Source organism: Nipponia nippon, unplaced genomic scaffold, assembly GCF_047370975.1.
Source record: "Nipponia nippon isolate SJK-2023a ecotype South Korea unplaced genomic scaffold, ASM4737097v1 scaffold_16, whole genome shotgun sequence".
NCBI classification, from domain to species: Eukaryota; Metazoa; Chordata; class Aves; order Pelecaniformes; family Threskiornithidae; genus Nipponia; species Nipponia nippon.
The window spans coordinates 7,340,686-7,356,026 of record NW_028262332.1 but is presented as its reverse complement, the minus strand read 5'-3'; the positions used below and the strand labels follow the sequence as shown (position 1 = coordinate 7,356,026).

The following is a 15,341-nucleotide window of genomic DNA, read 5'->3' as shown; positions in this document are numbered from 1 at the left end:
AAGCTCTGTGAGCGGGGGCAGCCTTGTTGCGCTCCAGGGCCCCGCAAAAGCAGCACGTGGGTTTTTTTGGTCACAGCAGGACCCGGGTTTCTTGCCTTGCTCCCTCCTCCATCAGGTGCCCGGGGTTTGGCCCCCACTCAGTACCAGCACAGGGGGTGCATCACCTTAGCACTTAGCCCTGTGAGGACAAGGACATGTTGAGAAGGGCTGTTTCTAGCTCTAGCAGGTTGTGCTTCTCTTTTTCAGGACCAGAAGGACACGGATTTCCGCAGAGACAAAAGCAGCAATGGCTTCAGGCAGTGACCTGAACCGCAGCAAACCACATCCAAATTTCCCTCATGTAACATGCTCCCTTTATTTTCTAACCGAACAGCAGCTTTAGCACACATAGCCGAGAAAAGCAGGTGCATTCCCAGAGGCTAACAGGCAGCAGACACAGGGCTCTGATCTAAGGGCAATTCTGTCCTTTTGAGGAACACATGGAAAAAAAGTGAACCCAGTCATTCCCCCAGGAAGCCTGGTCCCCGTTTTGATAACTCATATCAGACAAGAACCTCAGGCAATTGCTTCAAGAGCAGAGAGGATGAAAAAAAAAATAGTCTTTCAAGAGAAGCATTACAAGTGTCTGCTCTTGATAAACAAGTTATTCCTTAAAACAAGCACTCCCACCTGCTTTCAGTAAGTCAAAAAAAAAAAAAGAGCTTTCAGGAGGTGGTGTCTGCATTTCATAACACAAACTCCATGGCATTCGGTCAGTTATCGCAGATAAAGATCAGATCAAGACAGTCCAAACCTATCTCTAGGATCTATTTAAGGGTTTATATTAACAGACTTGGAAACCAGCTCACTTAATCTGCAACCAATCATATGAAGCAAGATATAGAGGAGCTAAACTAAATACACTGACACACAGCATAGCTTCAGAAGATTTATTTTCAGTCCTTAAAGTAGACCGGTGCTGCTTCTGTTCATAATTTTTTCTCTCCATTACAGTTTTGGTTTTCATGCAAACAGTAGTGAGAATGTTTTTTTTATTTAAAAGTGCAGCCTTTGGCAGGCACAATCAGCCTAGTAGAGTTAATCATCCATATTTCCTTTAAAAAAATTATTTATTAAACCATGATTTTAAAAAGTTAAAAGCTGCCAAGAACATTTAAGAAAAGAGTAAGAAAAGGGCAAAGACCAAACATCTGGGTTCCAGAAATTGTGTGTAGAGCAAGAGTCGCTGCAGTAACCAGAGTGTGGATAGCACAGTGCCAGCTACATCTGGATCCCAGCTCCTGCTCCACACTTACAGCCATTCTTGTTTTGCAGACTTGAGGGTTTATTCATTGGGGAAATGTACCCGATAGCCCCGGGGGACCAAGCTGAAAGATGTACAGGGATGTCTGCAAAAACCAGAGGGACAGAGCAGCTGCAGGAGGACAGATCCTCATCTGCAACTGGTCTGGCAGGGCTCACAGTTTAGTCACCCAGCTTCCTTTCACCTGAAGGTTTGGTTTCCCCTAGGCCTCCCTGAGGGGCTGCAGAGGCGTAACAGCAGGCTTATTTCTGCACTCGACGGACAGGACAGACAACCACCCGTTCAGAGTTTATGCTCCTGATCAGATCCAAGGAGAGATTTATCAGGAAGGGGGGCCCTAAGGTAGCTTTAATCACCACTGGCAGTGGCTGGTGTTGGAACCACCGAGATCTGACTGCAGGATGAACCCACGGAGCGGACAGCAGTCCGCCATGCCCACCTCCGAGCTTAGGGGCCCTGCAGGCAGACCTCTGCGTCCGTGCTCCTTCCCACCTTTGCCTAGCATGCGACTGGGCCACAGAGGGGGGAGCCTGACTTGTGTTTTGGTGAGGTCAGGAGGGGAAGAACTAGTCCAAAGTCAGGAAGCGTAGGACGGAGCACAGAAGGCACTTATTTCTTTGCGCCCATAAAGCTGTTGTCGGGGGCTTTGCCAGAGAAGCGCTCAATGTCTGGCAGCAAGGCCCTTTAGGAACCTGTCGTGACAAGCACAGTTCTGAATCCATACGCTGGGAGGAAAGTAGCTCCCCGCCTGAGAAATGCAGGAGGGACAGAGGAAAGAGTAAGATCACAGGATTTTTTTTTTTTTTGTCTCACATCACACTTGGTGCTACAGCTTCTGTCTAACAAATCACGTTGGCTAAGGGACGCAGCAGAACGACGCGAGCTGGAGGTCTCCAGCTTCCCTTGCTGTTCCTCTAAAGCAGGTTAGTTGAGAACTAGGACTGTCCACAGTAAAGAGTAACAAAGCACAGGTAACCTCCGTTACAGACCAGCAAAGCAAACACTGCTAATTTTTCAGCTTGTCCTCTTCAAGGGAGGCTGGCTATGTCTCTCTCTGGAGGCGGACCAGAAGGCTTTGGGTTGCTTTCATTGGCTTTTCCTTCAAACATCATGACCCTGCAAAACACAACAGATAATACCAATGAAAAGAGCAGGTGCATCTTTACCCATCATTGGGGGTGGGATTATCTTATCTGCTGAAAAATAGCATCTGCCTTCTATGCGAAGGGCATCCGATAATGAACAGAGGAGGGAAAGCCAACAGAGGGCAGTGCTGCCAGCCTGGCAGGCAGCTTTGCTCTTCCAGCAGCTTCCAGGAGTGGGTTCCCCCAAAGCCTCTGCTGGTTTTCCTCTCAGAGCCCAGAGAATCAGCACATTTTATTTAGACAGCGACAGCCAGTTCCAAAATCCCCCTGGGCACACATGCCAAGTGCTCCTGATGCATAAACACAAATACCGTCCCTGGCCCACCTTGTACATAGCCACACAGCAGAACATTCAGAAGCCAACACCAAGCAAGCAATAGCAATTACAGCCAGGAAAGAGGGCAGAGACAAGGAGCAAACCACTGGCTAGAAGAATCTCAAGCATTTTGCAACCACGAGCGCTGTCTTCCTCCCTGAGGAGTGCAGCTACGCTGGGAATGCCAGCTGCCACGCTGGATCAAAGGACCGCACTGCTTTTGGGACGAGTTTTACATTTCTGCTCCTGCTCTAAGGAGTCCAACAGACAATGGGGCGTCTGTTCGCAAAAGAAGGGACCCGTCTGTGAAAGCTGCTGCGGCTGGGAGGAAGGACGGAAGATATGGGACAGGCTGCAGGCTCAGCCTGCTCCGGTGGAGAAAGAAGGGTGGAACAGGGGTGTCAGAAGTCTGTGTGTGCTTGGAAGAGGAACATCCCAACACACAGACACAGGCACTCAGTGGGGAGAGGAGAGACTCATGGCCAGCAAGCACGTACCACCTTAGAGGGACTGCGTGAGAGGTGGGAGCAAGATCCTTCCTCCCAACCTGCCCTGAAAGCTGGCTGTTTTTCTAAAGCTGCCTTCAGAAAGTGGTAAGGGGGATGGAGGGGAGCAGCTCCTATTCATGGTGGTTACAGACACAAAAGCAGGGCCAAACTCTGTGGCTGTGAAAGGAAAAGCCAGGCTTCAATGGGCTGCAGATGGAGCCAAGCAAGTGTTCGGAAGCCATTTGTTAGAGCAGGACTTTCAGAGCCCTGTTGAGAGGGCAGAGGGGACCGTGGGAGGCTAGTGCTGGCAGCCTGCACCACAGAAAACCTCTCCCAGCACAAGCCAGTTGTTTCAAGCATGTGTCCCGTCTCCATCTACTGCCCATCTCTCCAAAATCAGGCAGCGAGGGAGCATCCTGCAGGAAATAGGAGCCAGCCAACTGGTGTTGGCAGGACCATCATTCCACTCGAGCCCTGCCACTGTTCACTGGGGAAGCCTGTGTCCCCAAAGCCAGCAGACGCCACAGGGAAGAGACAGGAAGAAGTCCCACAGTGCGGAATGCCTGCACACCCTCGGGAAAGGAGGGGAATCGCTCCGCACGGAGCACGTGGGAGGAAGCCTGTGCTAACACACAGCAGGCAGCTCCGCTGTGAGTGCTCGCCACTGCTCAGCCTAGACATGGACTTATACACCCTCTCGTGTCTCTTTGCAAACTCCCACTTCACGAGGGTCCTTGTCTCCCCTCCACGAACACCAAGCACGCACAGCTCCACCTCCACCAGGCAGAACAGCCCCTGCTTCCCGGCTCCCCCAACCCGCCAGCTCAAGTCCTGTGTACCCCCCACTCCCTCCCAGGGACACTCACAGTTTAAGCACAGCAGAGCGTTTCCCAAGCATCACGTTGACGAAGTCCTGGTACGAGATGGTCTCGCTAACCCCTCCAGTCACCTCAGAGATCATCTTCTTCAGTTCGAGGTGGGTCTTCGGAGCCCCCATCTTCTCCATCATCCTTTTGACAGACATCAAATCTGCAAGAGCAAGGCAATCGGTGCTGTCAAGAGGTGACCAGACTGAGGACAGACCAACCCCAGGGATACAGGCATGAGTTCCCACCTTGTCTGCGGACTCCGAGGCTGACAGCACTAAGCTGTTGCTAAAAGCCAAGAGAAGCCTTCCAGCACTGTACTGCCAGTACAGAGCATCACTTCCCATTTGTGCAGCTCAAGATAAAAGCACCACACACGCAGAAGAGGGACAACTCTCCAAGTGCTCCAGATATACGTGGGGACACTGCTCTCTAGCTCAGAGCATGGTGCCAAGAATCACAAGGATGAGGGGGAGGAGAGAAGCAACGCTGGGGTTAAAGCCAGAGACAAACAGGCTGTAGGGAGCAGGTGCCCCTGCCCATCGCCACAGGCCATTTCCTTCCATTGATCTGCTGCCTGCTGAGACCTGCGGCCCCTTCCCTCCCGGAAACCCAGCGCAGCCCTGAGTCAGCCTCCTCCAGCTCCCCACAGGCTTTGCTTCAGCTGCAGGACTGGTGGAGGAGGAGAGCGAGGCAGCAGCCTCCTGGAAGGGCGCAGCATGCGAGTGAGCACACTTCAGTGTCAGCTCCAGGCCTGCAGAAGGCTGGATCTTTACGTAACCGGTGCTTTCTGGGCCCAAACCAGGACCGCCCAGCTGAGCTAGACTCACACCCAGTTCCGCTGCTTCCCTCCACTCCCCTCCCATCAAAGCAAAGAGCTTCTCTGCACTAGAAGTGCTCATGGTTTTATACAGCTTCTGCCTCAAGCCAGGCAAAACCCAGGATTATCCAAGCCCTGCAGCTTCCCAGCTCTGGAAATGCTGAGGATTGAGAAGGCAGCCTTGGTGGAGAAACTGCAAGAAGAAAAAAAAGCATTTAGAGCAGAAAGAAGTGGAGGAGCTAAGCAGAGACTCAGGAGGAGAACAGGACTGAGAAGAGCTTAGATCTTGAAGCAGGTGAGGAGAGACTGAGGAAGCTGAGAGGCAGGGGCTGGAGAGCCACGGAAGCCCCTGGCTGGCAATCAAGACCCAAGCAAGGCTGGACACAGGAAAAGCCCACAGGTTTTCCTCCTCAGCAACATGAGTGCAGAGGGAAGCAGGAGATACAGCAGCAGACACCACCTCAGCAGGCTGCTGCTCTTCCAGCCCAGCACCAGCACCCCTCAGAGTCACTCACCAATCTCGCCTTGGTTGTTCAGGTCAAACTCCATGTACTTCTCTGGAAGAGACACAGAAGCAAGTTAGCAGGATGCTAGAGCAGGGGGTATGCAGGGCTTTGGAACACTGCCTGCTTAGAGCAATGAAATAAAAGGTTCGGGGATAAGACTGATATACTGCAAACAGTTCAGAGAGGGAAACCATCTCAAGACCTGGTTTTAGCACCCTTATATCAATTCCAGGGCTCTAGAGTTAAGTGCTCTTTAATTGTGCCTGCTTTTCATTTAAGCTGAAGGAAAACACTGGCATGAGAACAAGGTATCAGCTAGCCATGAATAGCGTTAAAAGGTTTCCAGCCAGAAAAACAAAGCTCTGGAACAGGCTCCCAGAAGGAGTAGCAAGGAAAACAAAACCCTGAGCACTCCCAAAATGAAGCTTGATCAGATTAGGAGGAGGATTAAATGACGTAGTTCCCTGCAATAGCAAGGGACAGACTTTACAGTCCTCCCAATGCTGTGCTGCACTCCCAGAGCAGCACCTGCCAGCAGAGATGCTCAAGGACCACATCGAGAGGGCAAAGCCAAGAACATGCCTAGCAGCAGCTAAGCCGGAGCAGGCTGTTTGCCCTTCCAGCCTGCTGTCAAACATTGCTGAATTGGGCAACTCCAGCATCCTCAGAGAAAGGCAGAGCTTGCTCAAGAAGGTCTGGTTAGCTTTGCAGGACAAAAGCTGGCATGCCGTAACAGACAGAGCACCGATTTGAGTCAGAAAATCAGGACTTCAGTTCTGTGCTGCTTCTGGCCTTTGCAATGGCACACCTGTGCTTCCTACGCCCCCACCTCTCGCTAGCTGTTCCCCATTTAGACTTTAAGCTCTTCAGGCAAGGATTTGCCTGTCTTACAGACCATACACCTCCTAGCACCACAGGGGGCCCCCCATCATCTCCGTTCTGCTAAATGAGAAGAGCAAGATGCCTGCTGCCACCATCCATCCACGCTGAGCTGGAGAAATCTCCACTTGCCCTGCAGTTAGCACTCGCTCCCCAGAACAGCCTCAGAGGACTCAAATTAAGTGAGAGCTCCCAGGCTGCTCCTTTTCCCCAAGGGAAAAGACCTTTTGCCTCTGCTCCAGGGCCACCAGCAAGCAGATGAGCGTGAACAGAGAAGTGGCAGGCTAATTTAAGGAGCCTAAGGGAAGAGTGGATATTTCACACATCGGAGCCTTCCTGGGACTGTGCTTCTGAAGAACGGTGCTGGGTTAACTGGACTGCTGGGCAGCTACAGGCAGAGGAATGGCTTGGCATGTCTTCACCTGGGTCTCAGCTGGTGGATTACTACTGTCACAAGCTGACCAGAACAGACCTATAGGAGCACTATGTACAAGCTGAAGCTGTTCATGCTTCAGGCAGGAATAAATGTCTCCCTTCAAGCATTAAGCAACCGATCCTAGATGAAACTGGGGCTGTCACACACGTGCTTAGGGGCCAAAGCAGTGCTTGGTGTGGAACTAGCTCTCCCCACACTCTGCCCCACCATAATGACCTTGTGCAAACGAACTGCCGCCTCCCTGGGCACGGGTCAGGCACCCCAGCACGTGCTTGGGGACGCAAACCCTGCTCTGCCGCGTCTGTGCCCAGCACATGTTTTCTTTTCTTCTCAGCTGACACCTAGCCAAATGCGCAGAGAACAGAGGGAGCTTTACATCATCGTGCTCTGAGCCTCGGCTCGCACATTCATCTTTCCCTCCCATCCCAGCTGCAGGGATTTGGTGGGGCAAAACCACGCGTGGTTCCCTCCCCTCACAAATGCATTTACACAAACACTGCACGGGGGCTCCCCAGGCCCGGCTGGGGAGGGCAGCGGGAAGGACGGCAGAGAAGAAACACTCCCTCCATCATCACACAATGACTTGATTGTTGGAAGAGCTGGAGGAGGCGTTGGAGAGCGGGACAGGCCACGGAGGCAAACTCACGAAGCAGCAGAAGGAGATGCCAAGGGCTCTCGTTACAGGGAATTCTGCGCCTGTGACCTACAGTCGCAATGTTTGAAGAGCCCCAATTGTGATGGGAAAAATAATGCGGGGCTGCAGCCAAAAGCCAAAGCCATACAAAAGGCAACACAAGAAGAACAGGGAGCACAGGAGGCTCCTCTGTCCCCAGCAGGGTAAAGGATCACAAAAACCTAGCCAGATACTTCCATGCTGGATTACAAAGCCAAAATTCAAAGGGAAATAGCAGACAACACCTGAAATGGAAGCAAGGTCAGGCTTTATTTGGTCAGAGCCAGAGGACAAACCTTGAGGGCACTGTGACGCAGAAGGCGTGTTTTCTCAACTGCCTTTAGCCACTGCTTGGAATTTAAGCAGATGCACCCAGAACAGCCCTGCCAAATCTTGTCCTGTAACCACTTTGGGCACAAGCTCCAGAGGACCCCAGACTTTTTCTCTATCCCCCATCCCAGCAAATGGCCCAAACCTAAGCCCCAGATCTGCTGACCCTCTGGAGTTAGACAGGCTTTGGCCAGGACTAGAGACACATTACTGCTGTTGCTTCTGGTACCAGGGAGCTCGGGAAGGACCAGATCAGACTGAAGAAACTTTTGGGGAGAGAACGGCCACAATTCCTTCAGAAAGCAGCTGAGACCTCTGCTCTGTGGGAACAGGTCCTCCTACTCACTTAAAAAAAACCTCCAGCTACTGCATCGTCCATTATACCAGCTAGCTTGTCTAGGTATCTAGACAGAAACTGTCCTCCTTTGCTGCTCCCTGGGATTTTGCCCACACAGCAGGTTTTGCAGTAATAGCAGCTGCCAGGCAGGATGTCTGCAGGGTGACATGTCCCTGCCCTGCAAGTGGGGGAAGGACAAAGGCTCATGGGGGAAAACCACCTCTCCGGGGAGTTTCACCGAGTCCCACAAGCAAGGGGGAGGCATCCAGCTCAGTCACTTGTATTTGGCAGAGAATCTCAGGCTGGTAAGATCCAAGTGCTGAAGAAAATAATCTATTCATAGCAAATAGACTGAAACAGGACACAGAAACCCTCCAGTTCTCACCTTTGAACACTGCCAACTTCTCCTCCAGATCTTCTTCATCACTGAACTTTGGGTCACAGAGAAATTCCTAAAACAGAAAAAACCCAGAGTATCCCCAAGGTTAAAGATATAAAGGAAAACACCCTAGAGGGCATGTACGAATGCAGCATTACCCAGAAGACCGACGCAATTCCCAGAGAGCCACATCTGAGCAACAGTGCCAGGAGGCTTGAAAATGGGTTGAATCCCTCCATACCTCGTCATTAACATTCCAGTGCAAGGGGAATGCCTCTGGTGTCTCAGATTTCCCACCAACATCTTAAGGGAGGACTGGACCCCATGTGCCTTTGGAATAACTGCACGAAACCCCCTCTTCTTGCTCACTCAAGGTTTCAGCCCCCCATATCTCTGCTTAAGCATGCTCAGCACATGGATCAGACACCTATTCCCTACAAGAAGCACTCTGATCTCAGAGATTTCAAACTCTTGGATAAACTCTGAGGGCTAGCAAATAGAACAGGCAAAGTTTGCAGAACATCATGCACCCGAGAGGACAGGTATTTTGGGGTAAGGAACAGGCTCTCACTCTCTCAAACTGCCTATCCTTTTTTCCCCCTACCCTGCTCAGGCTGGAGAGGAAATCCTGGGTCAGTTCTGATCACTTGTCCCTAGCCCCACCTCAAAAACCTTCAGGTACCCAAGAGAACAGACCACAACTTGCACAGCCAGCTCCACTGCTATGCCCTGCCAGCAACAACCCACCGCAGCTGTGAGCAGCAGGGTCCTGCTCCTGTCTCTGCCCTCCCACACCGCCTAGCTCCAGTGAGCCCAGCACAGCTTAATGACTCGGTCTGTGTTCAGCAAAAACACCACATTCTTCAGTGTAGAAATCATTAACATCTGCACAGCTTATGCACTGCCTGTCCAGGATAAAACCCCTCCAGGGGTTAAAGTGGATAGAGGGCTGAGGTTGTTCCCTGCTCCGGGCATGTATTCCTCACCACTGTTATCCATGCTCACAAGGAAGGCAGGAGTGGGTCTCCAAGAGACTATGATCTCTGGCACTGGTAGTACTGGGGCAACATCATTTGTGATTAATGAGACCACCCCACCACCTCCCCCTCAAAGAAGCCCCGTCTGCAAACTCTAGGACATCAGGACTGCAGGAGGTCCACACAGCCACCAGTAACCCAAATGCTCTCCAGCCTCCAGAGCACTTTCTCATTTCTTCCAAAAGGAAGACTGGAGCCAGCTCTCCCCAGGTGCGATGAGCTGGGCCAGTCTGGCTGCTGGGCCAGCTCCGGCAGCACTGCAGCCCCAAGCCGATGCCTGGTTCCTGCTGCCATGGAGCCAGCCCTGAGCCTTTCATGCTCGATCACTGCCTGGCACCCTAACCCTGCAGCATGTGCTCCGGGCCCCTCTGGCCCACACGCCCCGAGTCGCTCCCTCCTTCCTCACTGGGACAGGGGAGTCTGGACCTGCCCAGGGAGTCCAAATGCCTCAAACCTTCACTGCCAGTTAGCCACCGCTTTGGCGAGTCCTTTATGTGCAGCTGAACGAAGGTTTTGTAGGAAGCCCACTAGGACAGAAGTGACTGTCATCCCCTCCTCCCATCTCACAAGCTCCAGATGGGACACCAGAGACCATGCCCACGAAACCAGCGTGACACAGACTTCCCTTATCACCATGGACACCAACTCAAATTGAGAACTGTGGTGAAAAGCAATGTTCCCAGTTCCTTCTTTTGCTCTCCTTTGCCAACTCAATTTCATTTATCTCGGTTATTTCTACCCAGGGGTATCGTTTGCCAGCCCAACACAAAGGGTCCAATTCAGCTTTGAGACCTGGGCTCAGCCAGCAACAGAAGTCAGCGGAGAGCAGAGTAGTGTTACCTACTGCCATTGCCACTGCACAGCCTCTGTAGCAGGAACTTGCCAACCACCACCGAGAACAAAAACAGAGCCAGAGAATCTCCTGGCCACCGGGTCACAGCTTCATTCCTGCCCTGCAGGAACAGCAGACAGCTTCCACCTACCAGCAGGACAGGGGATGTGAGAGCAGAGCACAGGATTTCTCCAGGAGCAAGAAGCAGCACAGAAATGAAGACTGAAGGGAAGGCTACATCCATATGAGATGGCTGAGGGACATGTGCCCAGGGGTCCAAGAGCCCCTTGAGAGCAGGATGGGTGACACTGTGCACACACCTAGGACCCAGTCCCCTTGCATTTCAACTGGAGGGGAACTGGACAGCCCACCAGTGTCACAGCTCTGCTCCAGAACGGAGGAAGCAACAGGAGAGCGTATTTCAAAGGCATTCCATCCTCCACATTGTATGCAAGCCGGGCTGTGACTGCGATAAGGCAAACACTCACAATAGCATGCAGGAATTCAGTCCCCAGGGCCAGTGACTCAGCCTCAGCCCCAGTGGCTGAAGTTCCTCCTAGAGCCCTTTGCTAAAGCTCCCATTTTAAGAGGCATGTTCTATTAATAAGAACTGCTTAAAAATAAGCCCTAGCCTCTCCCCTACTCCTGCCCTGAACAGCCTTTCTTGGGCAGAGAGACTTCTCTAAGCCAATAAATTCAGTCACACAAGTCCCAGCTACCTGCAAGACAACCTGAGCAAAGCCAGATCCTTCCTTGCTCCCAAAGAAGGTGGCTGAAACTGGCAGGCCAAGCTGTCACTGGGCTGTTTAGGTGCTCGACACCAGCCACCCTGCCTGCTGCAGCTGGGAAGGGGCTGAGGGATGCTCGTGCCTGCCCTGGATGGGAGAAGCAGGCACCTGCTCTCCGGCAGGCTGAATTCCTTCCCCACAGCCAGAGCATTAGAGGGTAAAACTAGGTTGAAACTAATCTGTGCTGGATTAGACTTGCCACCTTGATGCACGAGGCTGAACAATGTGATCACCATTTCCCAGGAAGAGGGGAACAGCCAAGAAGGGACCCCAGAGGAACATTTGAAGCTGGAAGAGAGAATTCAATACTAGGACTCAGCTGTCCTTCAGCAGCACGTGCGCACTCAAGACGTTGCCTGCCAAAGACCCTTATCCCAGAGAGAGCTCTGGGGTAGAAATCAGCCAGGAAAACAGGGCTGGGAGGGAGCTAAGTGTTAGGATGAGACAATGAGATTACGCCTGATGGGAATTTGGCCTGATAGGTTTTATTAGGAGCACTTTACTGCTTTGCAGCCCTGGAGCTCTTCAGGGCTTGGGAAACCCCCTCCCTGGCTCCAGCCACAGTATCGGCCCAGGTTTACAGATCAGCTCAGTGTCAGAGGGAGGTGTGAGCTGCTTCGCTGCATGCCTGCTCACAGCAAACCCCCACCACTGCCACGCAGAGCTGGCAGGAGCAAAGCACAGCAGCATGGGGTTTGCTGCCCAGAGCCGCTACAGCCCAACGGCTGCTCAGGATCGGTGGGCAGCCGCTGTCTGTGCTATCTGCAGCTTGATTTCTAGCTGCTCAAATCCCTTCTCCTAGCACTGAGCCAACACACAGGGCAGCAAGGACACGAACAAGCAGCTCCCACCCCCATCAGTGGGAAGTTATGTAGCTTGTTTCATTTTTGTCATCTAAACTTCACCCAGAAGAAAAGCCTGCCAGAAGCGATGGCTGCTTAGGAGAGAGATAGGAGCCTGTCCTCTGCATGGGAGGAAGAAAAGCCCGCAGCCCTGGGGCACAGAAGTGGCACACCAGCAGTGTCCTGTGAAGCACAGCTTCCCAGGCTCGGTCCTACAGCTCCTACCAGCTGAAGGATCACGTACCCACCCTGCGCCTGAGCGATGCTGGAGGACGGCTCTGAAGCAGCAGAAACTGCAGCAATAGGTACAAAACGCTCCCTTCCTCCCCAACCCGAGGGACACCACCACCTTGGCCTTGGGGGACACACTGGACCCACCTACGTGCCTCCTTGGTGCAGGGCGCGTGCCTGCCTTCCAACAGCAGGTTTCAGAGGCTCCTTTTTAGCCAAGTGCTCTTATTCTACACCTTATGCTGCAGCACCTCTTTTTCCACTTATTCCACAGCACCTCCTGGTTTCTAATCACATAATTCCCTCTCTAGTGACCTGCATAAACTTCATCTCTGCTGTCTCACCCCTGCCTGGAGGAACATGTCTGCACTTTTCATTGCCTGGTTAATGCGAGGGCAAGGCAAGCCCACCGTCTCCTCCAGGCTCTCACCTTCTGCAACTCTTTGATTTCTCCACTTGTACCACCAAGGGGCCACTGGCTCTATCACCTAGCGATCACCACACCCACCTAGAAACGACCATAGAAATCCCATCCTTGATTGTTTCAAGGTTAAAACCTTCTTTTCACCCTGAGAACCACTCTTGGCCGGGAGGGATGCCAACAGAGCTGCCCCCGCAGGCCATGCCAAGCAAGGAACGGGGCAAGCCCGGAGCTCCGGGGAGAGGACCTTGCCTGACCCTGGCATGAAGGGCACGAAGCCCAGCGTACTTTGCACTAATCCAGGAGCTGCCATTCCCCCTGCCCAAGGCTTGTGAGACACCCAGCCACCCCGGGCTCCCCATTCACCCGCTACGATTAAAAACTAGAAAGGCTTGAGTCAGCTCTTCTGAGCGGCAGAAACTCCTCAGAGAAGAGCGGAGGGGAGGCTGAAGCCCTCCGGGAGAACAATAGCTCCTGTTCTTGCTGGAGCACGTTCCCAAAGTGACTTTCATGGCAGCCGGCCACCGAGCATCCCCCGGCACACGGCGGCCTCCCGGGCTGCGGGGGGCTGGAGGGGGAAGAGCCGCCAGCGAGGGCAACACCACGGGCGGAGGGGATGGAGAGCAAACCCCCTGCAGAGCCGCCGCCTGCCTCCCCTCCGAGGGGGCACAGCTCCACCCGCCCCTGCCTCCTCCCTCCTCTCCCCCGCCCGGCCCCGCCGCAGCCCCCAGCCCCGACGGCGCGGACGCCCCCGTCCCCATCCCCGACCCCATCCCGCCCCCCCGAGCCCCGCAAGGGCCGGGTCTGGTCGCGGGGGGCGGCCCCGGCCCCACCTTGTTGATCTCCTCCAGCCGCCCGTCCTGCGGGGCCCGCCGCTGCCCCCCGCCGCTCGGCCGGCGCGGAGCCGCCATCTCCCGGAGCCGCCCCGCGCCCGCCGCCGCCTTAAGTAGGGGCGGGCAGGGCCGGGCCGGGCCGGGCCGTGCCGGGCGGGCGGTGCGGGCCCTCCGCCCCCGCCGTTAACCCCTTCCCCGCCCCGCCGCCGAGAACGGGCGGCTGATGGCGCCCGCCCCGCTCCGGGCTGCTTCTCCGGGGAGGGGAGCAAGCCTGGGGGCCGCGGGGTGCAGCCGCTGGGCCGGCGCTTGCCGGAGAACTGCAAGGTCCGGAGGGAGGGGGGGAAGCGGCGTCCAACGGCCGAGCCCCGACGGGAGGGACGCGGCGGGGTGGGACGGGACAGGCTCCTCCGGGGCCGGGGACCGAGCACTGATTGCGGCGGCAGGTTTGCAAGGTGCTGTTTGGGAGCACCTCCGTGGTGCAATAAAGCTGCACCAGGCCGGTGCTGGATAAACCCTGGAGAACGAGGAAAAGGCATCTACCGCAGGACAGACACGACAGAGCTGATGCGTGGCCTAGCCAGGATCTGATGTTGGCGGCTGCGCTCAGCCCCCTCGCTCCTCCTGCAAGCTCAGCCAGACACCTTTTCTTAAAGACCTGTACTAAAGTGGTTTTTGGTAGGAGTTGTCAGGCAGCTGCCCCACGCCACCCCAGAGCCAGACACGCTTCAACCCCGGGTGCAGCTACCCTTGCTCTTTGAGAAAGCAGAAAGCAGAAAGCGCAGGTACAGCGTGTGCCCCTCCTGCTGCCATGCGCTCAGGTGGACAGGCAGCTCTGTATTATATTAAGAACTTTTAATGGATACAGCTCTAGGCAGGTGTCACCAGCTAAAAAACCAAAGTTCCAGGAGGGAGGATGAACCACATCTTCAGCAGCAGGCACAAGGCAGAGGCTTGACATTTCTGTAACAGCAGCAAATTTGTGTGTTGATTGGAAATGTATAATTGTCTTCCCAGGGAGACGATAAGTGGCTGTGGCTCCCTGCCGCTCCGCCAAGCCGAATCACACTGCTCTCGCTGCTGCGTGGTTTTGCTTTTGCAGAGCTGTTTTGGGCAGCGAGAAGGGAGCCCCTGCCATTACACTCCTGTAGCACCACAGCTCTGGCACCCCACTCCTTGGGCAGCTTTTGTGCAGAATTAGAAGGCAGATGAGTTTGTTCATGGTGGGAAAATCCTCTGTCCCTTCCAGACCGCTGGACCCACCAAAGACGACGCTGGGGGGAATCCAATGTCTATGGCAGCAGTTTTACATATAGCGTTACAAAAGACTTTAGCAAACCTGATTTCCAGCACTGTGAGCAGAACAACACAGGTAAAAACAGGTTAAAAAGTGAAGTGGGCTCCAGCCTGGAGACTGGTTTCTGGTTTTATGGGAGTGACTTCAACTGCTACCTGGAGTCCCGGCACAGCCAGCGCAGGGTGGGCTGAACAAGGACCTGGCTCTGCCGCTTGCGTGGCCCCACAGACCAGCCCCCACGGGAGCACGGGTGAATGCAATGCCTTTCCTTTAAAGGCGATACAGCCGCCGACCTCTGCCTCCCAGCGGGAGTGACACTGGCAGGAGCTGGCCGTGTCCAGCTGCTCCCCGTCCCGCCCGCGCTGGCTGCACAGCCTGGTGCCACCGGCCAGCTCGGGGCCTCTTCGGTGGGGAGGGTGTGCGAGTGCTGATGCGGGGCTGTGGGGTGATGCAGCTGCAAGTGTCAGCTCTCCCACCTCCCTGCCCGGTGCATTGCTATGCCACCCAGCCCCTGGGACTGCCGCCAATTGGGCTGGTTTATAGCCAGAGCTGGTGACACCCAGTGAGCCAAGCAGAGCTGGGACA

General features: G+C 54.3%; 1 protein-coding gene across 1 annotated transcript; it reads right to left on the bottom strand.

Moving 5' to 3' along the window:
- Window positions 1-915: 915 nt before the first annotated feature.
- Window positions 916-13,612, bottom strand: AIF1L (allograft inflammatory factor 1 like). Its single transcript, XM_087752874.1, has 5 exons — window positions 13,463-13,612; window positions 8,485-8,551; window positions 5,454-5,495; window positions 4,119-4,281; window positions 916-2,419 (listed from the first exon to the last, which is right to left on the bottom strand). Exons 1-5 carry the CDS (start codon window positions 13,538-13,540, stop codon window positions 2,332-2,334), a joined length of 438 nt encoding a protein of 145 aa, XP_087609000.1. The 5' UTR covers window positions 13,541-13,612; the 3' UTR covers window positions 916-2,331.
- Window positions 13,613-15,341: the final 1,729 nt, after the last annotated feature.

Coding starts and splice junctions, on each gene's coding strand:
- AIF1L (XM_087752874.1), bottom strand. CDS start 13,540: ATGGCGGCTCCGCGCCGGCCGAGCGGCGGGGGGCAGCGGCGGGCCCCG. Junction 8,552..13,462: donor GGCTGGAGGAGATCAACAAG/GTGGGGCCGGGG, acceptor TTTCTGTTTTAG/GAATTTCTCTGTGACCCAAA. Junction 4,282..5,453: donor GAACAACCAAGGCGAGATTG/GTGAGTGACTCT, acceptor TTGCTCTTGCAG/ATTTGATGTCTGTCAAAAGG.